The 23,805-nt window shown below is 44.7% G+C and overlaps 2 protein-coding genes across 3 annotated transcripts; both read right to left on the bottom strand.

The window, feature by feature from the left end:
• Positions 1 to 1,619: 1,619 nt before the first annotated feature.
• On the bottom strand, positions 1,620 to 9,908 carry LOC310916468 (solute carrier family 2, facilitated glucose transporter member 11-like). The gene is made up of 11 exons (XM_083874032.1): positions 9,543 to 9,908; positions 8,588 to 8,748; positions 8,010 to 8,134; positions 6,960 to 7,089; positions 6,614 to 6,762; positions 5,632 to 5,819; positions 5,184 to 5,294; positions 4,492 to 4,593; positions 3,615 to 3,690; positions 3,155 to 3,282; positions 1,620 to 2,774 (listed from the first exon to the last, which is right to left on the bottom strand). The coding sequence occupies exons 1-11, from the start codon at positions 9,636 to 9,638 to the stop codon at positions 2,568 to 2,570; spliced, it is 1,473 nt and encodes a 490-aa protein (XP_083730158.1). The 5' UTR covers positions 9,639 to 9,908; the 3' UTR covers positions 1,620 to 2,567.
• Positions 9,909 to 12,333: 2,425 nt separating this feature from the next.
• SLC2A11 (solute carrier family 2 member 11) lies at positions 12,334 to 22,378 on the bottom strand. Of its 2 annotated transcripts, none has more exons than XM_083873953.1 (12): positions 22,287 to 22,378; positions 20,425 to 20,523; positions 19,725 to 19,885; positions 18,594 to 18,718; positions 17,787 to 17,916; positions 17,417 to 17,565; positions 16,500 to 16,687; positions 16,123 to 16,233; positions 15,543 to 15,644; positions 15,343 to 15,418; positions 14,336 to 14,463; positions 12,334 to 13,712 (listed from the first exon to the last, which is right to left on the bottom strand). In XM_083873953.1, the coding sequence occupies exons 1-12, from the start codon at positions 22,305 to 22,307 to the stop codon at positions 13,512 to 13,514; spliced, it is 1,491 nt and encodes a 496-aa protein (XP_083730079.1). In that variant the 5' UTR covers positions 22,308 to 22,378; the 3' UTR covers positions 12,334 to 13,511. The 2 variants fall into 2 exon arrangements, with proteins under 2 accessions (XP_083730079.1, XP_083730080.1); XM_083873954.1 differs by having other exon boundaries at positions 16,551 to 16,687.
• Positions 22,379 to 23,805: the final 1,427 nt, after the last annotated feature.

Here is a 23,805-nt window from a genome sequence, read left to right as displayed (position 1 = left end):
TGACAAGCTGATTACAACATTGGTCAATGTTTATTCCCCCTGAATTGGGAGCACTCACCCTTACCGACACTGCTAAACCCCCTGTTTTCTGTTGTGTGAGGTGTGAGACAGTGCCACCATCCTCCCTCCAGGGAGCAGAGCCCCTCTTCACCTCTCTGAAAAGCAGCTTGGGCAGGGGAGGTTTTCCTCCCGTCCAGTCTACTGCAGGCCTTTAGAGTTGTAGCTCAGCCATAACACCTCGCCTGCTAGAAGATTCACAATTGTTTGAATAATTTCCCAGATGCAGGAAATGAAGTATTGGAATACTGGCATTTTGTGTCCTCGCTAACACCCAGCTCTTTACAGAGGCTCAGAGTTTTTCCAGAACCACTCAGAAGCCTCTCTGTAACAGTGGAATTGACCCACTGTGTGCCAGAGCAGGCTGCCACGTCTCAGAGGGCAAGGAGCTGATGAGCCTGGGGGAACTAGAGGGGAAAGGAAGAGTTTTCTTTGAGCTGAGGATGGAAGGAAGGACACACATGGCAGCTCTGGACCTTTCTGGAGAGGTTTCCAAACACGGTCTATGGCCAATTTTTAACACCTGGTTGATCAAACAGTCCCTGCAGAGCCCTGTTCCACTTCCTCCTGTTGTGTGTGTCCCTCCCAGAATCCTCCTACTGCTTCACACTATTGTTCAGTGCTGTACGATGGAAAAAGCAAGCCTTAAATGCCTAGTACAGTTTTTATTTATTTTCCTAAAGAAGAAGACAAGATGCATCCCTCCACCTAGGATTTGAACACTACAAGAAATGTGCATTTTCCACACCCAGTATGGAGCTCACCCAGTACCCTGGACTTTGAGGGATTTTGTTTTCAGAGATGCCTTGTGTGATCCTGGAACTGCAGATTCACAAGTATTTCTTCAACCTTTATTCCCATTCCATTATAGTTTATGGCAATGTTAATGATTTACCACACTTTCCCTCTTGTGGACAGCCTTTAGCAGGAGGGGAGAAGTAAGGCATGTTGAACACAATCATATTTGTAAAGGAAATGAGTTTTTAATGTCTTGTAAGACAATAAAAACTTCCTCATAGGGAACCAGTACGTTTGAGAAAGACCAAACAAAATAAGGACCTTTAAAATAATTGATTACCCATTATTTTCTTTTCAAAACACTTCCAATGCTTCTTTTTTCCCCCCTGCATTTTTGACCAGAAGAAGGAATGCATGTTGTTTATTAAAGTGTCACTGTGCAATCAATGATCTCAAACCTTGAAACAATAAACTTTATCTATTTTTTTGGTAGTGTGATGATTGTCATGGGAGGGATGGTTGTGTTGGGAAAGTTCTCTGCTCCTGGCATTAGCTTTTGGCACAGCCACAAATACTGCTGGAGGATGATGTGAAGATAAAATACCAGGAGCCTTAGGGCTGTGAAAGAAACTACTGCTCACTATTTAGATCCTTTTGCAAAATTTATTGTGAAGCATCTGCATCAGTTGGAAGTGAAGATCTCATCTCCAGAACAAGACAGACACAGCATTCCTTGACCCCAATAACATCACCCCAGAAAATGAGGTCTACTCTGTCCCTGACTCTTCATTCAATAAAAATCAACCCAGGCACAATCAGAAGGATGTGTTTTTCTAGTTACTGCTTTTTATTTCCTTATCAGAAAACTGTAAAGCATGGAGAAGACCAAAAAAGTGTCATGTCACATAGCAATGAACACAAACGTGAAGCTGTTTTTACCAGCTTTTATAATAAAAATGTGAAGTATTCAGAGACCTGGAAAGAGAAGCAGTCACACATATGGATTAAACTCCCAGGAGAGGTGTCTCTCTTCTCTGCCTTGTCAGTACCAGGTACCCTCAGGGCTCAATCCCATTGACACCCAGTGTTCTCCAGGCTGAAGAGACACTACCCAGTCATTGCCAATGAGGAAGGAGAATCTGCACACTGGATTTGCCCACCCATGATTTCCTGCTGCTCTGCTTTCTTTGCTCATTGTTTTCCTTCAGTGCTGACAGATCCCTCTTTTCCCTAATAGAATAATCTCCAAGACTGTAAACGTGGAGGGAATATTGCATATTGATTCTGCCTGCAGATAACAAGGCACTCTTCTTTCACTGGGTTACAGAGCTAAACACATTTTCTCCTGTGAACTGAAGCTTCTTCTCTGGGAAAGCTCATCAGCACCGACTTGTTAATAGGAGCAGATAATTTCAGTGTCAAAGCTCTGTCTTCTTTGCAAGTTTGCTGTACCTCTGGACCTTCCAGAATCACTTCTCCCCACTGTGGAGTCCTGGTTTTGCCAAGAAAATAGCAGATCCTGTTTTCAGTTTACAATGGCAGGCTTGGAGCAACTGACAAAGATCTTCTTTTCTCTAGAAACTGTGTTTAATTTTTTTCTGCAGAGGAATTAATTCAGCTCGTATTTCAGGAGCTGGAGAGAACCACCAAGTTCCTGCTGCACCCTGTACTGAAGATGATTTTTTTGTGGATCTATGGATTCTCTCTTGTTTAGTGAGACTTCTGGGCACTACAGTAATAAAAGAGCAAAATATGAAGTGGAGGGTTTGTTCCTAAAGCCTTGTAACAGTCACCACTGAGCAGTTACTCTGCTGTAGGGCTGCCTGGCCCTTCTTCCCACGGTAGTTGAGGCGGTTGAAGTCCTCCATGACCTGCAGCATGGTCTTTCCTTTGGTCTCGGGCAGCACCAGGAATACAAAAATAGCCATGGACACACAGTATGTCAGGAAAATGATGAAACAGTAATTACCAAGAGCTTTCTACAGGAAAACAAAGAGAAAAAATGTGTTCATAAACATTTATCTTATTCCCTTCTTTTATGATGTAGAGTTTCTGGGTTTGTATTTACTAAAAGAACTTGGTCAGAGACTTAGTTGACATAAACCGTGCTGCAAATGACATCTGACAGTGTTGGTGCCTCTGTCTGTGTTGCCTATGTCAATCTGACTTGTGTAGTTAGAAGCATTTTGTGGGTTTGCTGCACTTCCAGTAAATACCTGGTTAAAAAGGAAGAGGCCATCAGAACTGCAATTAATTTGGGCTCTGTCCATTGCATGAAGTACTGATAAGAGAAACATGCTCTGGGTTCAAGAGGAGTCTAACTTCCTCTGAACTGAAACAAATACCCTACTTTGCTTACCACAATGAAAGGGAACACAAGTCCAAGGATGAAGAGTTGGATCCAGTTTGTAACCCCATTAAAAACATAAGCAGTTGGTCTGTATGACTGAATAAATATTTCCGTGATCAAGGGGCATGCTACTGCACCTGAAAAATAATTGAAGAAAGAAGGAAGCTTAGAAATTTTGCAAGATGCTTCTGTACCTCATACTTAATTTTGCTGCATAAGTTCATGGTTCAAGTGGCCTGGAAGTGTCTGAAGTGGTGCTTGGCTCTTCAGAAAAAGAACATGTAGGAATGCAATAGGAAATGCATTTCACCTCCTACCATAGTATGGAGGGAAATATTGACACTTGCACTGAATCAGAAGCAGGGATTCATGCCTCTTGTGGATCAGCTATGCCTGGGATCTCTCCTAAAGGCTGCAGTGAGGAAGGAATGAGTGAATAAATGAAACCATTCCAGTAGAAAATACCAACCTGGCCCAATGCCAAAGCTCATGATGAAAATAAAGACAAGGGCAACAGAGCAGTATGGTACCCAGAAAAAGGAGTCCTGTGGTAGGAAATGAAAAGCAAATAAAATCAGAAATTAAAATTTAATTTATCTAGCTACATTACAAATGTTCATCACTACTGAGTATGTCAATGTTTAACATAGATCTACTTTCTCTACTTTCAGAAATGCCATGAGATAGCCTTGCCAGTGATCTTGGTTGTCTTTAAAGCTACTGTCTTTAATCCATATGTACATGGCTGAGAACTGACCTCTATGAATATGATGGTTAGCCTCAAAAATACTTCTACTCACTAAAAAGTGATTTGTGGGGAGGGAAATAGTCATGCTCTCTGTCATACAATAAAATATGGGCACAGTCCTAATGTGATCTAGACACAAAGGGGTCACCAGATGTGACCCAGCTGCAGTCCAGACACGGACGGGGTCACCAATTGTTACGGGGGACTCCGTTCTTACACGTCTGGGGTTACTAATTGTTACCCCTGCCCTTAGAGGGGTAACAAGTTGTGACGTGGGTGTGGACCCTCACAGAGGACAGCAGGCAGCAGCAGGGTCAAACATGGAAGGCTCTTTATTATCTGACTCCAATTCTACTTATATACATTTTGTACATAGGGCCAAGATTGGCCCAAGGAGGTTACAACCTCCTGACTCCATTGGTCACTATGACCATCAGTCAAATTCTCCTCTCAGAGAACAAGAATGCAAAACATACTGATAAGTTCTAAGAATACACATTGTTTACATGAAGCAGCGTGAGAATAAGGCTGCAAAGGTTCAAACATTTGAAAGCAAGAAATGCAGGGGTGACATCCTAATGCATCAGTGGGGTCTTACCTGTTGTGAGAGTGTGACTGTGAGGAGCCCTAGAGCCAAGGCCATCACGGTGTAGCTTTTCCACAGCAGTGTCTTCCTCCCTGCACGCTCAATGAGGAAACCCTGCAAGCAGGAGGAGATGCTGCCAGCCCCGAGGGACAGCTGAGGGCAGGAACTGCTGAGCTGCTCCAGTCTCTGCCTTCCCTGGCCAGACAGGGAATCACTGGGACACTGAGAGGCAGCACCTTCTCTGGGAGGGTGAGGAGAGGCATTTGGGGAGCAGGAGCTGTGGGAAGGAGCAGGAGGTGGGAGGTGCAGGGCTGCAGGGAGCGCTGCCTGGGCAAAGGGGGTAGAGGGGGTGTTCTGCAGGAAAAGGAGAGCAGAGTGGGAATGCTTACACTGCTAATTGCTGTGATTCCTACAGCCTGAGTCCTACTGACAAATGACATCTGCCCTTCCTCTAGGGGGGAACTGGGACTCCCAAGTCTGGCCCACAATGGGTTGTGATTTTGACAGAAAGACTCTCAACTCTTTCCAGAAGCTCAATAGAAACGTCCGTGTTTGCAGAGTGTGGGGAGAGGACTTTATCTGACGGGTTCCATGGTTAATTCACTGCAAAAATTTGATTCCTTAAGCTCCATTTACAGGATTTCTAAAGATCAAAATGAGCAATGTATTACAGCAGAACAAAATTCAGCTGAAAAGCCACTTACACACAGAACTGTGGAGAGAATCTCAGTGGTCCCAACCCCCAGGGAGACATAATGGATTTGGGCAGGGGGGATTCCAGCCTTTGTAAAGATATCGTATGCATAAAAGTAAACCTGGAAAGAATAGAAATTTGTGAAAGGTGTACGCATGTGGCCATGTTTACACTAGTATCTGTCTTTTTGGACAGAAAACTAACCAGACCTTAACAAAATAGAAAATCATCTTATCCCAACAGGGTAATCCATAGAAATGCCTTCAGAAGACACTTGCCAAATTACTGTTCTTGATTTATCCCAGATCCCAAACTTCCAGGGGAAAAGATTGCAATAAACAGTAAGAACAGACCCCTCCTTAGGGCACTGTGGCAGCCATTCCCAGCTCCCTGCAGAGGTCAGTTTTGCTGAGGAGCCTGTCAGCCATGCAGAGGGCAGGGCCCAGCAGTGCACGTACCAGGTTGACCCCGATGAGCTGCATGCAGGAGATGACCAGGAACAGGGAGATGAGCTGCCAGCGCACGCCTCTGTCCCGCAGCAGGTCCCAAATGCTCTTGGCCTTCTCCCCACCGATGGCTTTCTGCTCTGACAGCATGTCATTTATCTCAGCCATATGGTCCCCATCTCCCCAGAGCTGCTTCACAGCTGGAAGAAGAGGAGGAGAGGTGACCTAGCTCACCAGCACAGACATGAATCCAGAAGATTATTTCCTGCTTTGCAGAGTGTCTTATTAGAACTTCATGCTCTTTTCTTGCATGAACTTCCTAGAGATCTGGGCTCAGATATGGCACAAAACGAGATCATTGTTGTCTGTTTTTACCCATAAATCTTAATATGAGCTCACCTTTGGTCAATAGCTGCTGACAGTCTTTCAATGTAAGCCACTCTTTCCACCAATCCTACCCTGAATACCCTCCTGCTAAAGGTGCAATTCTAGTGCACACTCCAAAACACAGACAAGATAAAATGACTCCTACATATAAAAAGCAAGTTTACATCCAAGGAGTTCTAACTTTTGATAGTTAAATACTCACAGTGGCTGTTGTTTAGTTTCTGTCAGTAGCTGCTGTTAGGGTTACCAAAGAACTGGAATGGTTACAGAGATACAGCATGACCCTGCAGAGCCTCTCTGTCTCACACAGAGAGGGTTCTGTACCTATACTCTGACTGTTCAGGGCAGAATCGGCATTGCTGGAAATACAAGCTGTGTGTGATCACCTCCCTTGGAGGACTCTGGCAGAGAGTAAGGGAAATACCAGTGCCAAGAGAGCACTAATATCCAAACAGAAGAGGATGACTTTCATTCAACTGAAGGTACTTTCAGAGCCAAAACACCAAGAGTCTCTGTCCCACTTGTACCTCCCTTCCAGGGTCATCTGGGGCTTTACTGGATTTCCCCCCTTTTCCTGAAATGAATGATTGATGTCCCATTTCCTTACCTTTGATGCATCCCTCCTTGTCCTTTCTGTCAATGAGCAGGTAGCGGGGAGAGTCTGGGAAGAAGGGGAGGGTGAGAAACTGAACAAGGACAGGGACTGCATTGGCTGTCAGGAGAATTGGCCAGAGAGCCTCCACTCCAAGAACTTCCCTGGAACAAAAGCAGGAGGGTGAGAGGGGCTGAGGACTGTGTGTGATCCAAATAGGCTCAAATTACCACTATGACACCATCTGTGGGTTATCAGACTGGGACCGACTGCCCTAAAGAGCAGCTACTGGGCACAGATGTGCATTGGTATATGCATCTATTTTAATAACAGAAGAAATTGATGTTTCAGACTGTCTTACCTGAGACCCAGAGCAAATCCTACAAATTTTCCCACAGCAATGGAGGTGGAAGCTGTGATGGCAATGAGCCCGCGGAGGTGCCGTGGAGCACATTCCCCAGCAAACATGATATGGACATTCTGGGCTAAACCTGCAGGGACAAAGCACTCTTAGGGCAATGCAAATCCTCCTCACAGGTTTGGTGTTCTGGAGTGGACCACTATGGACAGTGCCTGTAGGGGTTGGCTCTCAGATACATTTTCATCTGTGCTGGGGATGTGGCTGCCTGACATGAAGCATTGCCCCCTACCGTGGCCTTGTGCCTTTGCTAAATATTTCACTAAGTAAATGTGAGCCCCTGGGAAATCTGTCCTTCAGCAGGCTGGCCTTCTCCTACATTGTTTCCTACAGCCACATATACAGACAGGACTGTGGTTACTCCCTCTAGTCTTAGATGACATTTTTCAGTGGTTATTCAGATCCTCTGTGCCTCATTTTCTGCCTGAAACCACCAAGCTGGCAAATACTGTACATTCTATTTGCTCAGTGAAATAATTAATTATTAATCCTCTCAATTTTATTTTTTTTTTTCTGGTTAGTATTATCTTTATCCAACTTCTCAGGGATCAAAAGCACTGGTAGAATGTAACCTTCTGAGGCATCTGAAAATTAGAATTAAAAATTCTAATTGAATTGGCTTGAAAACCATTCCCTTGTCTGTAATGTGGAGGGCAGCATCAGCCACAGCAAAAAGCAATGAGAACAGAGGCCAGTTCTCTACTGACTGAGCATGCTTTCCTGAAATATTTTTGTTTTGGCTTTTTCAGAAGTTGGCAGTACCTCTTGTATGGACTGGATGTAAAGATAGAAAGAGAAATGGAGATACAATACATTACTAATTTAATTGTGTTTGTGGTTTCTTATTCGGTTAAAAATGCACTCAGCAATCATGTTCTCTGCAGAATGTAGTAAAAAAATCTGTGATCTGTTTACTCAGGCTACTGAATCCTTGTGACCCTCACCCACTGCTCTTCCCACTATTTAATAGCACAGGTGGGAATGCCAATTTACCTCCACAGACTCCAGAAAATAACCTTCCAGCAATGATCATCTCAAAAGATCCACACAGCCGGCTGAGTCCCATCAGAGCTGCCCCCAGCAGAGCAGGGATGTTGGCGAGCAGCATGGCCTTCTTCCTGGAATTCATTCAAATTAATGTCAGCATAAATACTGCCCCTGCCTCATTCACAGCCTGACAGAAGTGGCATGAATTGTGCCATGGTAACAGACTCACTGCTGGCATCTCAAATCAGCAGAAGTAAATGGGAAATGGCAATGGGGAAACTTGTCCCAGAGTGATAAGTTAGTTGAAGGTTTTGATGCCTCTAGTGGAGTCAATATCTACACTGCAGAACAAGTTTTGTGAATGGTCATCTCTGAAATTGGACTGGATTTGCTTTATAAGGGAGAGGGTATGATTTTCCTTTTAATTATTGTCAGGTTTTCCATTCTTCACTGTACTGGTCTTTAATTGGAAGCCCTGGGCTGGCCACAATGCCACACTACAAGCAGTGCTTCTCCCGAGACACAGATTACTTTTCTGCAGTTGTGGGTATGAACAGAACGAGTGGTGTAACCACTCTTCCTACCTTCCAAATCGAACAGACAGGTAGCCAGCAGAGGAGGAGCCCAGGAGGCCCCCAATGCTGTAAATGGACACGATGAAGGACCACATCAGAGTGATCATTTCTGGGCTGGGAGAGGAGCCATATCTCTTCAGCCACGTCTCACGGATGAAACTTTGGATGTACTTTAAAAGAAAAAAACCCAATGGACTCAGTCAAATAATTGCACTGCTTTTTTAGTTCTTTTACCTGTTTATTGGTCTTTTTGATACATTTCTATTGATAGCCTCGATTGAAATCTTAGCCCCAATGAAATCAGTGGGAATCTTGCCATTAACATCTGGAGAACTGATGGTTTAGCAATGAGATCCAATGAATAAACATATCAATATTAAATATCAACTGTGAGTGCCAGTAAGAGAAGGGTAGGCTGGTCTTCTGTTTCTGTGCTAAACCCTGATTTTTTTTCTCTACCTGATCTTTTCCTGCCATTCCCACTTGTCTGTGGTAATAGTATGAGCTCAGTGTCCTTGGTACCAATCAGGATGACAAACACCTTCCACAGTTTTCCTTTTCCAGCTACAGGTACAAGTGCTGACCTCAGCTCTAGAACTACAGTCCTTCCCTGCCCTATTTCACCTTACAACCACTTGGAAAATGTGTGTGTGGTCAAGCACATCTTACAAGGGAGTCCCTGAGGGATGGAGAGAGGAGAATGCCCTGGGAGCAATTCCACTCAGTAAGGGGAAAATAACTGACTTTATAGATACCATTCATCCTTCCCTTTCCCAGTTATGTCACATCAGACAGAAGTTCAAACCTCATGAAACACAAGAGCAGTAGCAGTTACTCTAAGAACTAAGAAACCACGATAAGTCTAATTTTGAAAACACAAGTAAAAAGCCATTGCATATAGAGGCATGAATGCCTGAGAACAGTGAAATCCTGGTAGCTCACTCTTTGAGCTCTCCATGCTTACCTCAGCAGGAGAATTGATAATGGAGACCTGCAATCCATAGTGGAAAGCTCCAGTAAGGCCCAGGACAAAAGCCAGGAGGAAAAGGTTGTAGCTCATTTTCTTGCAGGGAATAGAAACAGCGAACAAAGTGGTTCAGCTATGCAGACATGCCTCCAAATGTCCTGTGTTTTCCCTGGGAGCTCTAACAGTTGAGGAATGCCACACACCTGCCTCCTCTGAGATCAAGGAGCCAGCAACAGGAAACCACAGCTACTAAAGCACAGGACAGTGAGAACACTGAGTAGAGATAAAGCTCACAGATGCTGCCCAGAACCCAGTTACACACTTCAGTGCTTCTGTCTTCAGCTTTGGCCATCTTAATCTGCACTGTCATAGCTGTGGGAGCATAGTGCAATGTGCAAGCATTTTGTGAACAATTCCATCTATTTGTCCTCCTTTCCCACTTGGTATCTCACCTAAATGAATATTTTGCTCAGTGATTTGGCTGAGACTGGATAAACGTTTGGGGATTGAAGAGCAATTCCTGGTTTCATAGTTTATTCACCTTTTCTTAGAACTCTCTGATAGGAGGCTTAAGAATACAGGACTGCAATACATGCACCTCAACCCCTCCCACTGCCTCTGCTCCGTGTTACTGACTGTCCTGGGGGTATTCTGGCCAGCAACGAGAGCATGATGCTGCACTTCTATGCCTGGAATATTTCATATGCAAACAATGACTGCCAAGCACTTACAAGATGATTTCTAATCAGAGGAATGTCGTTGCTTGAATGGGCATCAAAGCTCTTCACACCGATTTGCATGCAAAGGTAGTCATCCCCCTTGCAGTCTAGGTCTTTCCTGACACTTTCTTTGGCTACTTTGGAAAAAGTTCCTTTTTATACAGAGAAAGAATACCCTGAGACAATATTTCAACATGTCACTTTGTTCTTTCACAGTGTTTACACTCCCTTTGGTTTGTCATGAAGTTTTTGCTGTGTGGTTTGTCATTGTTGTGTTGGTTACTGATGAAGCTGAGGAGAGCTGGTGAGCTGTGTGCTCCTGCCAGGGCTCTGGGCGTGCTCTGGCAGCAGCTGTGGACAGTAAGAGCTGCAGGAGATGAGTAAAGGACAGTGGGGAAAGCACTGGTAGAAGTTGAAGTCCAAGGACTGGTGCAAACTGGAGTGGGCTGGCTTGGACTCCCCAAGTCATAGGCTGGGTAATCAGTTATCACACTCAAAGGAAAAGTTCCCGACTGCTACCTTGAGCCCAAATACAGAAAAGCTTTTTTAAGCCCAACTTGGCCAAGACAGACAATGCCTGTGCATCCAAGTGTTGAATTATCAGCTGACTGATCAATTGGCTCATTAAGAGTAATGGTCATTGGCTGAAAGTTCAAGTCTGTATCCCTGTAATACACGGCAGATGGTAGGAAAGTTTAATGTCAGTTTTAAATCCTGATTGTAAAACTTTCAGTTTTATCCATAATTTTCAAAGGGCCTCTTTATCTAGCAGTGTCCAAGATAGTTCTGTTAAAAGGTTTTTACAAGTTATTCCAACAGCTTAGGGGGGAATTCCTTCTCCTGGTGAGTGGCTGCCCTTGGTGGTTCCCCAGGCTAGGATGTTGTGTATCTTTGGAAGAACCCCAACACCAGCTGGGTTGCAAGTGAGAGCTGGCCTGTGCAGAGGAGCAGTGTTTGAGGACAGCAGCAGTACTAGTTTCCTCTAGTGTTGATGGTTTTTAATCAATCAAACAGTGCACAATTATTTGATCTGCAAACACTAATATCAACTGTGAGTCTCTGAGGATCATTTTTCAAGATGTGGTTTTGCCTAACACTTCATATGGTAAGAAAATGTGAACAAGTGTCATAGATTTCTCAGTTAAGAGTGTTTTAATTCAGCATCAATTAACCACCTTGTTAAATGCTTCAATTAAAATTTAACAACTCAGACCAACTGAAATGTAACCACTGTTTGTGTTTGCTTAGTCAGTTTTAGACACCTGATTTCAGGCCACAGTCAGAAAAAAAACACTGGAAGTTGGAGTTCATGTTTTCTGCCACATGTACTCACAGGACTGGCTCTAAGAGTCAGCAAGTCAAGGAAATGTGTATCATTTCTGACCAAGCCTGTTTCATACTGGCAGTTGCAGATGGCTCTGTCCTTGCAAGGCTCTGGAAAAAGGCACAGTCCTGACTCACAAGAGTGGCCACATAAGTGGCCAAGGTGAGGAGCTCTGGACACTGGAGGACTTCTCTCTTCTCTGACCTGTATGTTCCAGCAGGGTGAGCCAGGCAGTGTCCTCATCCATCCCTGCTTCCTACCCTGCACACTCCCCACTGATCTGCTGCCCTTCTTCACTCCTCTCTGCCTCACTTCCATCTCTTGTCCTTCCTCTGGTCCTCACCAAAAGAATGAGAGTATTTTGCCACCATCATGATGGTAGTGGTACTTTTTGCTTTGACTTTGTGTTTCACTCTTTCCATCTGCCCCTCACTGCTCTCTCCAAATTATAGTAATGAAAAGCATCTCTTCAGTTCCCAATTCTATGTAGCCCTACTTATGACTGTTCTGTCTCAAAATCCTGCATACTTCAAAATCTCAGTGTTTTTCAAGAGCAGACGTAGCTGCACTTGCCCATGTCTTTATATTAATGACTTCTAAAACAGCAGCAACCACAAAGGAAAAAAGTTTACTTTTATTTTTAATATGTTATAAACTTTGGGTAGTGAAAGAGAGTTATTGCACAGACTCCTCTTCTGAGATCTGCTGCTCCACTCATGCCCAGCATGACAATAATACACTCCAGAAATTTTTACAGTCATTTTATTCAAAAATGCTGCACTTTTCTTTAAAATGTAGTTTAAAAATACACTGAAAGAACCTTTACCTACTTATTTTGAAAATGTACATATTCTTCTTTGTTGCAAATATGAGCAGTGTTGTGACTTTCATACAAACAAAGTCAAAAGAAAAGAGGTGGCTTGATTATGACTGAGAAGAAACTGGAAGAAACTTAATTAGTCAGGCCTGTGAAAGGCCACATTCAGTGAGGAGTGTTGCCCTGTTCTGTATCAGGTTAACTAAAAGGAATCAATGCCACATCTGGGTCTTTGCCAATGTGCTCTAGAGAGATAACAAGAACATGCTGCAGAGAACACTGTGGTGTGATCTAAAGATCCACATTTAAAATAAGCTGCTGCCATGCCAGCTCCTCACCACGCTCAACCTCAGCAGGGCACAGGTGCAAAACCCTACAGGATGCACCAGCAGCATCTGTGGGAGCAGAACAAACTGGACAGAAGAATTACTTGTGCATTACAACATACAACTGAAAGACAACAAACGAGCCATGAAGAAAAGCAGTCCAGAATAAATAGTGTGCAAAACAATGCCCAAAAGTCTGTTGTGTAATAAGCCACTTAGCAAGTGCTAGAAGCTTTCTTCCTAATCCATCTGTCACATGTTTTTATAGCTGAAAATAATTAACTGCTCACTATTGCTTAACAAGCAGGGGTCTATTTGAAATCACTTAATAACAGAAACAACAGGAGCACCAAGACAAGGCACTGAAAATTTCATCTGGTGTCTGAAACCAGAATTTAATCGCATTAATTTCTGTGTTAGAAAGCCCAGATTCAGGGGCAAGGAAAGAAGCACTTCTGAGATGGAAGTTACTGTTTGGAGAAATTCTGAAGGCATTTTCTAAAGCATTACATGGTGTTGTATGATGATAAGAGAATAAGGCATCATTCTGTCACTCTCTGATATGGATTCTAAAATATGCATGTGTTACTCAGTACTAAAAGCTGAGAACAGATTATTGAACTTTTGCTTGGATTTATCACTTCAAGTGTATGTTTTCAAGGCGAAGTTTAGAACCTAAGAGTATTGTCCCTAACTTCTCTCTTTGTGTCCCTGCAAGGGCACACAGTCACTGCTGAATTCACTGCAGAATCCCCCCAGACACCATCTTCCTTTCTTCTGCTACAATGTGGTGGTTTTGATCTCCTCAGGGCCTTTATAGAAACCTGCCCGAGTCTTAGTTTTGAAGTTCCGTTTCCTGAACTCCTCCGAGATTTCCAGGAAGGACTTTCCCTTTGTCTCAGGAAGGAAAAACCAAACGTAGAGGGCAGTGCAGACACAGACCACAAGGAATGGGATGTAGCAGAAATGTGCTAGACTTTTCTGAGGAGGAGGAAAGAACAAGACAGTGTTGGTGACATTCTGTATGATGACAAAAAGGCCACTAATCCCTCTTCCTGCATGGTCTAAAGTCAGCCAGGGAGTATTTCTGTGAATCCCAGTGAGGGCCTCACATGCCTGGATGGTACAGCTTCCCAGCATAGATTGGGAAATTGGACATAGCAAGGACAGTATTTTGAAATGTTTATTTCTGTTTTTCTCTATATATAATTGTATAGCATGGGAGGCCTCAGTAGGAAATAAGACAGGAATGTATATTGTGGAGTTCTCCTCTCTTTTGCTTCAGGAATCATCTTAGGGAATGGTGCCAGGGTCTGGCAAAGGGAAATTGCATCACATCTTTAGTTCCAGCTATTCTCAACTGAGGACAGGTGGGGAATATTGATCATCCATCCCCCAAATGATTCCTCTCCCAACCTCAAATCAGAAATCACCATAGGGGAACATGGAGAAAATTTGGTTTAAAGGAGTTCTGGCCACTGTCCTCATAAAGATACTTTTCAATAAAGTGCTGTCTGTCTGCTTGCAATATTCTCTTTCCCTGGTCACTACCAGAGCCTCTCTCTTGTACAGAACTAAAGAGCTGCTTTGCTTTGGGAACGCACCACAATGAATGGAAAGGCTGTTCCAACCAGGAACAGGTTGAACCAGAGCAGGGAACCACAGATCATGTAAGCAGCAGGTCGGGACATTTGATCAAAAATCTCTGTAGGCAGAACTCCTGTTACACCAGCTGGAAAAAGAAATGGCAAGAAAGTTAATGATGTTGTTGACATTACATTAAAAACAAAAGAACACATCTTAAGAAGAAAACCCAACATGGAGTATAAGAGGTGAATTTTTAGGTTAAATATTAAGGAGTGGGTAATTATTCAAACTCTCTCATGTTAGAATGAACTGCCAGGAAAGATTTTGTAATCCACATTATTCTTCCCAGGACCCAACGCTGAGAAAGGCTTATAATTAATTCAACCCCATGGCACTGTAGGGACTGGGACAAGAAATTATTGCCAACTTGGTGGCTTGGTTCTATTCTTACCTGCCTTAATTCAAACTCATGTGAGCAAACAGAGTCTCACATCTATATATTCACCATGCAAACATCCACAACATCCTGTGTATTGCCCACCCCCAGAAATGAGTGGATTCTGCCACAGAAAGGCACATTAGTGGGCTAACAAATAGACATAGAAATTGTGCTTCCAAGTATCTGCAAGAAAATAATCAGATGGCATAGCCAACAGTTTCTAGGATTAAAGTGAAGCATTAGAAATACTGGTTTACAGCCCTAAATGGACTGGGCAGCAAATCAAAAGCTTATAATCTGTTTAAGCCAAGAATCTCTTCCAAGTGCCTTGGCCTAATAGCCAAGATGACTGTGAGGGGGAGTCTGACAGAGAGAGAAATGGGCACAGCCTGGCCCTGCCCAGCACTAACTCACCAGGAGCACACAAACACCTGTGAAACAGCCAAACACCACCAGCAGAAATTGCCTCATTCCTTTGAGTATGCTGCAGCTAAAGAGGGCTGAGAGTTTCCATAAGATGCCTGCACACATCTCCAAACCCCTGCAGTACCCAAAAGTTTCACTGAAAACACTGAGGGAACTGACCTGGTCCGATTCCAAAGCTCAGGATATAGGCGAAAATGCAGGCCATGCTGAGATAAGGCATCCAGCTAATCTGAGTCTACAGCCACAGAGACCAATGGAAAACCAGTGAGGGCACTTATTTGCCACCACTGAACACCCCAGTCATATAAAAGGCAAAGCCCAACTCCATTCCACTTAAATAATTCAGTAAAGTTTGTTACCTGCTGGCTCAGAGCGACCATGAAGACAATGGCCCATCCTGCCATGAAGATATATCCCCCCAGCAGCAGTGGCCTCCGACCAGCATAGTCTATAATCATGTTCTGCACAAAGTAACACAGTGAAATAAAGCAAGATATTTAACCTGTGTTTGCATTCCCTGCCTCTTTCCTCTTTACCTTTCAATACTCCATGCCCAATTCACTCTACAATAACTTTCAGGAAGTTGTCTGCTTCATAGCAAAAAAAAGAAACAACTCAAAAGAAAATTCTGGTGGCAAGAGTCAGGCAGGAAGGGTGTTCAGGAGAGATGAGAAAGTCCCAGCTGCACCTCAACTCTGCCACCATCCATATGAACACAAAGCAAGAGAGTTATACTCGTTAGAGATTTCAGACAGTGGTGGCAATGTCTGACCAAATACCTCTGCATTAACCAGGCTGGGGATGCTGACAGACAGCCTGGCTCCTGTGCCTGAAGGGCTTCCTTGGTATGAAAAGCAACGTAACCCCCAAATTTGTTATGAACAGCCTCCTCCCTGCCCACAGAGGCTGCACATCACCAGAGTGCACTGAGAGTCTCACACAAGTGACAGAAGTGATCAGCTCACAGCTCCCCGTGCCAATTACAACATAGGGGATTGTGTCCTCAGGAATTCCAGCCTCTCGGAACACATAAGCTGCATAAAAGTACATCTGTGAAGAGAAGAAAGGAGAAAGCAGTGAGGGAAGACATCTGAAAGTACATCTCATTGTTTTTCCTGAAGGACCATGCACAGTGACTAATGTGCTGTCACACAGGCTGTTTTGAATCTTCCCACAATGCACAGGTGTGTTTTGGGGACCAAACATCTGACATTTAAAGATCCCCACAGGCAGAGAGACACTACTCATTCCTCTCCTGCTGCCAGAATGTGGAGCCCCAGAGCCCCCAGGCACGTCCCAGGCCCCCGGCTGCTCACCGAGTCGTTCCCGCAGAGCTGCATGGCACTGCTCAGCACAACGATGCTCACTAGCTGCCACCTCAGAGCTGGGTTCTGGAACAGCTCCCACGGGTTCTTTGCTCTCTGGCCTTTAACAGCAGCCTGTTCTGCCAGCATCTCTTCCAGCTCTGCACTCAGGTCACTGGTGCCTCTGAGCTTCTGCAGTGCTGCAAGGACAAAGGGAACCTCTTACTCCCGGGCTTTCCCTTCAGTTTGCTGCTCTGCAGGGTGAGGGATGGAGCAGCAGGTGATGGCTGCAGAAAACTGCAGGACAGAGCCTGTGATCGTGCTGTGACCTTCACAGGGTTGATCAGCTGTGGTGCAGCCACTTGAAAGATTTGGGGGAAAGGGAGTGCAAATCCCTCACCATTGTTTGACAACTGAGTATTTCCCAACAGGGCCATTTCAGCAGCCATGCTTCTGACTCAGACCTCAAGTGCCTCCCCTGGGAAATGCAGGCATTAAGATGTTCTTGGTCCACAGCACATATTTCCCACAAAATAACTCCAGCCACTCTGCATATGAGGATTTGTATGCCACAAATCTAAGTAAATCCTTTAATATGAATTGGCTTCAGATTTGATCCCGAGCTCTTCAACTGGTATTTATTTCACTTCATAGTTACAAAACATATTTGCCATTGTGAACACAAGTCTTACCTTTTGACCTTATTACTGTAGCAAATAAGTCTGTTGTAGGAAGATGCCTTTCAATTACCTCAATAGACCAAATATATTTAAGATTATAGAATGTCCTTTAGTTTGGAAGGAGGAGGTGATGATATTTGCAACTTGATATGAAACTTCCTACATGTAAAATTTGTGATATTATTCCCAAAATGTTGGGGCCCAAGTCTCACATGTTCCATGAGGAGCCAATAGCCACCCTGAACTCACCAGAGATGCAGGATTCTTTGTCCCCACGGTCAATCAAGAGATATCTGGGACTTTCAGGGAACCAAGGCAGAGCCGTGAGCTGGATCAGGGCAGGAACCACGTTGCTTGCTAAAAGGAATGGCCAGCTCTCCTCCCCTCCTAGGAGCTCCCTAGAGAAAAACAAACAATTTACACAGTAGTTTTACAACCTGGGAAATGTGGGAAGGAAGGAAGGAAGGAAGGAAGGAAGGAAGGAAGGAAGGAAGGAAGGAAGGAAGGAAGGAAGGAAGGAAGGAAGGAAGGAAGGAAGGAAGGAAGGAAGGAAGGAAGGAAGGAAGGAAGGAAGGAAGGAAGGATGGATTTAGTAAGTGGGCTGCTTGCTTTACATTACCTGAGTCCAACAACCTGCCCCAGCACCAGCCCCAGGGCTGTAAAGGATGCAGAGGTCAAGGCCACAGCTCCTCTGAGCTTCTTTGGGGCACTCTCTGCCAGGTACATGGGCTGGATGTTCATGCTCACACCTGGGCAAGGCAGACAAATGCTGAGCTCAGCTTGTGGGCAGAGGAGACAAGAGTAAAAGCAGTCAGCCACCTCTCGAGGTTGCCAGCTGCACTCTTCTCTTGCAGGCCATGAGAGAACTAATCTACCAGTGCTTGTTATGCACCCAAACCTTTAATTTCACCCCTGTCCCCTGTGTAACTAAACACACATTTCAGTATTCATCAGCAGCAGAGGATAATGAAACTGAAACCTGTAAGGGCCTCAGTCCTGTGGTATTTTCAGCACCAAATCCAAGGTTATATCCAATGTTTCCCTTGACTTCCCCCTTTTGAGGGCAAGATCATATTTTAAGTCGCTTATATTGATCATTTCCTGGGATGAAAAGCTTTTGTGTTGATGCTCATGCTGGTGAGTGACTGACATTCCTACAAGCAGATTGGGATCCATTTTCAGCTCAAATTTTCCCCGTGCACAGAGATGTTTATGTGTAGTACACAAATCCCCCCCTGCCTGTGTATGCTTTAAAAGAAAGCCCTTAGAAAAAAAGTATAAAACCTGTATATACAACTTCTTAATTCACTTTCATACATCTGGTCAGCCTAAAGGATTAACTGCTTCAATATCCTGGATCATTCCTACTTAAATTTCTTCTAATCGTTACCACCTTCATCCCTCTGTATTTCTCACATTGCCATACCTGCATTCACGCCAGTAAAAAACCTGCTGAGCATTATCATCTCAAAGGATTTGGCCATCCTGCTGAAGCCAGACAAGGTTGCAGCTATGATCACAAAGACATTGTTCAGCAGCAGGGACATCTTCCTTCCAGGAGAAAAGACAGTTGTGAGTACGTGTGTCAGGTTCAGTTCTCAGATAAAACATTTCCCGTGGCAGGAGCCACCTGCCAGGCCTGGGAGCTCCAGATGGGCTGCTCAGCCCTCCCACAGAATATCCTGGTAAATCCAAGCCCTGCAGGAGGTGTCTGTGTGCCACAGGCTGTCTCTGCACTGCTGCCTGTAGGATCTCTGGGGGCACCACTGCGTTCTCCCCCAGTTCAAGGCTCTTGTGCTCACAGGCAGTTTCCATGTGAATGGAGAGGAATATTCCTGCAGGGAGCCATGAGAAGTTTGGTCTGAAAATGCTAATTTGTTGAAAAGGCATTTTTTATGTAATAGTCTAATTGTTGTGAAACTTTGTCAGAAAGTTTTCATGTGTCCCAGGAGGAATTTCTGCTGAAAACCAGGGGGGAAAGAGAGCTCTATTGACCCATATTATTATTATTGCCAGAAATTCTCTCTAGTCCCTGCTCACTGCCTTACCAGTCAGTCTTCGTTTCTATTATTTATGATGGAATATGATTTCGTTCCAAAGTAGTACAGGGTGAAATCTCCAAAAATTTTAATGGATTAAGGAGGCCATATCAGGCCTTCATAACCATGAAACTAGTAAGTCATGGGACCTCAAACCATAATGGGGTCTCCTTCATCATATAAGAGAAGCAAACTAAAGTGATAGCACAGGGAGGAAAACCTTGGGGTCAAGAGACAGGGAGGTAAAATCTAATTTCCTGTTAGTTTATGTTGGTAACACTGGTTTGGTTTTTTGGATTTTTTTCTGAAGAGAACTGGGGGTAGAGCTGTGTATATGAAATACTGTCTTGTCAGGTAGTTTCTCCCCACCAACCCAGAGTGTTTATAGCAGACTGATCTGTGATACAAAACATATTTTTGTTATATTTAACCACGGTGGGTATTTTGCTGCAGGGCTCCTGATTCCTCTCAGACTAAGAGAAGCTGCAAAGCTTAAATTAAACTCCAGCACCTCTTACCTGCCCAGCACGATGGCCATGGGACCAGCAACCACAGCCCCAGTGAGGCCTCCCAGGGGGTAGGCAGAGACAGTGAAGGACCAGAGCAGCAGGATGACGTTGCTCTCCAGGGGAACTCCCACACGCTCCAGCCAGGTCGTGTTCATGAACGTCTGGATGTACTGAGAGAGAAGGACAGAGCTGCAGGACCACCAGAGAGGTGAAGGACACAGGGAAAGGCTCCCTTATTAATATATCTATTTATCCTGTGTTTATGCTTCCAATCTCCTCCTTAGATGGGTTTTTAGCAAAGAGTTTAGGATGTAAAACTACTGCTGTTGAAAAGCTGCAGTCAGTTTATATCTCTACGTAGTTATTTTTGATAATTTAAGAATTGATTTAATGGGTCTCACTTTCAATCTAAGGGCAAAAATTGACTTCAAAGGATGCAGGTTGGAAAATTCTAGAATCAGATTTTGCTAAAGCAGTTGAAACAAAGCTTCTGAATAAACTCTTGCGGCACTAGGTCCTGCTCAGGGGTGGCTTTTGACAATAAAGTCCTGTACTCCAGATATGAATTATACAGAGGAAAGCACATCTCTGCTTTCTGTCCCCCAGCAGCAGCAGCCTGCAGATTTCCAGTGGCACAGCACTGTTCACAGCCCAGCAGAGCCAAGGAAGGGTCTGTCAAGGGGAAGGCACTCAGACCTGCAGCACTTACTGAGGCTGGGGCATTGATGATGGAGATGTTGTAACCATACTGGAAAGTGCCTCCAATCCCAGCAGCACATATTGTCAGGATCAGGATCTTGTTCTGAAGCTGAAGAGAAGGGGCAGACAATGAATGGCTTCCTTGCACAGAATAAAATGACTCAACAGACATTCAGACTTTGAGCTGGGGGATTTTCTTCCCACAGCCATGTAAACCCAGTGCATTTGGGATCCTTTGGTGTGCTATTATTTCTATCCTTTCATGATAATAACCCACATTTTAGATTAGAGTGTCATTTCTGTGATGCTGCACTTGTTGTACAGAGCAGACAGTGTTTAGCAGTCTATAACTGTGTACCCAGCATTATGATACAGGTGAAATATGTGGCACACAGTGGGCTCCTATGCCAAGGTCTCCTGGAGAACATTTCTTCACAAGTATTGTCACTTGCTCATATTGCCAAGTGAGCAAGTGTCAATACTAATGAAGAAATATCCTCTAGGAGGCTGCTGAGCCTTGAGCAGCACAGGCAGGGGAATGAGCTGCCTCATGCAGTATCACAGGATGGGGTGCTGCTGTAAAAGTGATGACTCCTGACTCTTTGAAGGGTGTAGAACAAGCTGTCCTGGCTGGCCCAGCTCAGCAGCTGGCAGCTCCCTGGCAGGCTGATAAGGAAAAGCACACAGCTTTTTTCCACTGTTTTGTGCCTCTGCCTTTGGTTTCCCCATCTGTAGGTGAAATCCTGTGTCAGGTAAGATGTGCCCTGAGGGAGCCTTGGGACTGGGAGCTCTGTTCCAAGACCACTCTGAGCACGCTGGGGGCCCCTGGTCTTTAACCTGACACCCCCTGCACAATGTCCTGGGTGTCCCAAGGCCAGGATGGTCTTTGCCAGCCCCCAGCTGGAAAACCCCTCCCACTGGGAAAGCTCTGGTGTAACGTTCAGAGCCCATGCTCAGGCTTGGCTCTTTCCCAGTCAGTGCAGGGCACCTCAGGCCAGATTGTGTTTTGCTACATGAATATGACCCCAGTGACCCTGAGAACTTAAATAACCCAAAGCTGAGGACCTCCTCCTGCTTTACCTACTCCATTTCTTCTTACAGAGCTATCCACCAAAGAAAAGGAAATTTTGGTCTAGTCTCACAATAGTTCTAAAACCACAAATTCCAATAATCTTGGGCTTTTTTTTCCTTTCCTCAAAGTGTTTTCTTCTAAACAACTTCCACACCAGCCCGAGACAGAATGTTCTCCCAGGACAGAAATAAAGCCAGGCTATTCCCAGCCTGCAGCAAGAGGAGACTGAGCCCTGCTGTCCCAGCAGCAGCAGATACATTTCACTTGCACTTTCCATGGCTGCACCACTTCCCTGACTTGTTACTGAGCACTGAGCTAAGGATTGGGCACCTATTCCTACTTATTCTCCAGGTGAGAGAGTTTCTTCTCCCTACAATAGCACATTTCTTTTTCATTTACAATGTCTAGGAATATACCTCTCCTTCTGCTCCTTTCCCTGCTTTCATTATAGAGCACATCCCTATCAAGTTGTGTATCACAGAGCTCTTTTGTGACCATGAGCTAAAGCAAAATGGTTTGTTTCTCCCTCCAGGGGCCAGCAAACCCCTCTGTGCTCAGAGGTGAGCTGTATTTACAGAGTCACCTTCCCAAGCCTTCTGTAACCCCAAGCTTGTGCACTCTTTTCCCAGCCACTGTGGTGGGTGCAGCTGCCAGGAGATCCTGTCAGCTTTATCCCAAGGACTGGCATGAATTGGAAAAATAATTCTATGCAAACCTGACAGTATTTACATAGCCCTATAAAAATTCAAATTAAAAAAATCCAAAATCAGTTAATAATTATAGTAAAATAGATGTTTTACCAGTCTCTGCAGCTTGTTCATCCTCTTTCGTAGGTTTTCCTCTGTCTGCCAAAGCCTCTGGTACTCTCACGGTGCTCTAAAGGATTATTTAAATCTCCAGCATAGGAATGTGTATTTAGTCACCTATTAGGCTGGGATAAGACACTTGATTTGGCAGGTGTTTTGCCAGCTCATTTACATTCCCAAAACTGAGCTGTATATTCATTAGCAAGACAGTTCAATTCATTTTGTTGAAAGCCCATGACAGTCCAGGGAAATGATTCTCCAAGATCCAGATCTGTCTAAAGCCTCTTGAAGGCCAGTGTGGTTTACAACACCAATTCCTTCTCAGAGCATCTGGCAAAGCTACCAGTATCACTTCTCTGGTTAAGTGTGATCAAAGCAGAAGTGAACTGCAATTTTTCTTTTCCTGATTGTATTTGTCCTGGAACCCAATCTAGGATCTGAAAGGCAAACCAGACTATTTCCCTTGGTCCCATCAGTGACAGGAATGAATGAAGCCCAAGCCTTTCAAATCCCTGGCTATCCAAGGCCTTTCCCTGTGCTCCTGTCTATGTCCTGGTGACAGACAGGCAATCCAGCTGTTTCTGGAAAGGCTGTGCAGGAAAGCACAAAAGGCTGTGCTCCTGTCCCCCTCCACAGGCTGGCACAGAGCAAACAGCCACACTTGGAGCACTGGATCCTGTCAGGTACAGAAGACAGCAGGGACAGCCTTGCTTCTTTCTACAGAACAGAAAGGCACTCCCTGGCAGTGGGAAATGGTGAATCCTTATGAATCTTAGAGATGGAGATGGAGGCACTGCCAGCAGTAACATTAAAGCTGCTGCTTCACAAAACATCTGGCCCTCAGGAGTTATCATTCTTTTTACATCCTTTCATGCTGCAGAGTGAGATTTGTGAGGGCCCTGACAAATTTCAGAGACTTTGAAATAAGTGAAATGTTTTTAAGTCCCTCTTTGCCCCTATTCAGGTTTTACTGCACCTGAGCAGAACTATGAACCTGTTCCACATCACTGGTATTTTCTGGTGAAGAGTAGCCAGGCATGTGGTGCTGCATCAGCTGCAGCCACTAAGTGGCAGGAGAAGTACAAAATTTGCTGTATCAGGCTCTGAATCCAACATGCCAGCGCTGTGCTGCCTGTGACAAATGGCAGGGGTTGGGTGAATGCTTCCAACAGCTTCCCAAACAATAACTTATTAACTGGGAAAGAGACTGTACCAGTCAACAGGCACTGATGGATGGTTTAGGCAGCATATATCAAGAACAGTAATTCATTCAAAAAAGAAAGCTCCAGTTGTCTCCCAGCTGTCTGCTCTGAGCTTGTGCCAGCTGCCAGAGGTGAGGGCAGTCCTGTTGATGGGCAGTGAGGTGATGGGGGCTGTTCACGACCCTCCCTGTTCCAGAGGGGGCACAAACAGACCTTGCAGTGGGGAGATCTCTGTGCAGCTGGCTGGCTGGGAGTTCCAGGAAGTCGTTCTCTATCTTTTCTAGCCACAGCTGCCTTGATGAGGAGTGAAG

Source organism: Zosterops lateralis, assembly GCF_965231275.1.
Source record: "Zosterops lateralis genome assembly, chromosome: 17".
NCBI lineage: Eukaryota > Metazoa > Chordata > Aves > Passeriformes > Zosteropidae > Zosterops > Zosterops lateralis.
The sequence above is the reverse complement of the archived record's forward strand: the minus strand, read 5'-3'. Positions and strand labels throughout refer to the sequence as shown.

What these genes read in the sequence shown, in the direction of transcription:
- SLC2A11 (XM_083873953.1), bottom strand. Translation starts at nt 22,307, where the DNA reads ATGAACAAGCTGCAGAGACTG. An exon ending in TTTTACTGGCGTGAATGCAG is followed by an intron (nt 17,917 to 18,593) that starts GTATGGCAATGT and finishes TGCCTTGCCCAG; the next exon opens with GTGTGAGCATGAACATCCAG. An exon ending in CAAAGAATCCTGCATCTCTG is followed by an intron (nt 16,688 to 17,416) that starts GTGAGTTCAGGG and finishes TTGTCCTTGCAG; the next exon opens with CACTGCAGAAGCTCAGAGGC.
- LOC310916468 (XM_083874032.1), bottom strand. Translation starts at nt 9,638, where the DNA reads ATGAGCTACAACCTTTTCCTCCTGGCTTTTGTCCTGGGCCTTACTGGA. An exon ending in CTGTCTGTTCGATTTGGAAG is followed by an intron (nt 8,135 to 8,587) that starts GTAGGAAGAGTG and finishes AATGAATTCCAG; the next exon opens with GAAGAAGGCCATGCTGCTCG. An exon ending in ATTTTCTGGAGTCTGTGGAG is followed by an intron (nt 7,090 to 8,009) that starts GTAAATTGGCAT and finishes TTGTCCCTGCAG; the next exon opens with GTTTAGCCCAGAATGTCCAT.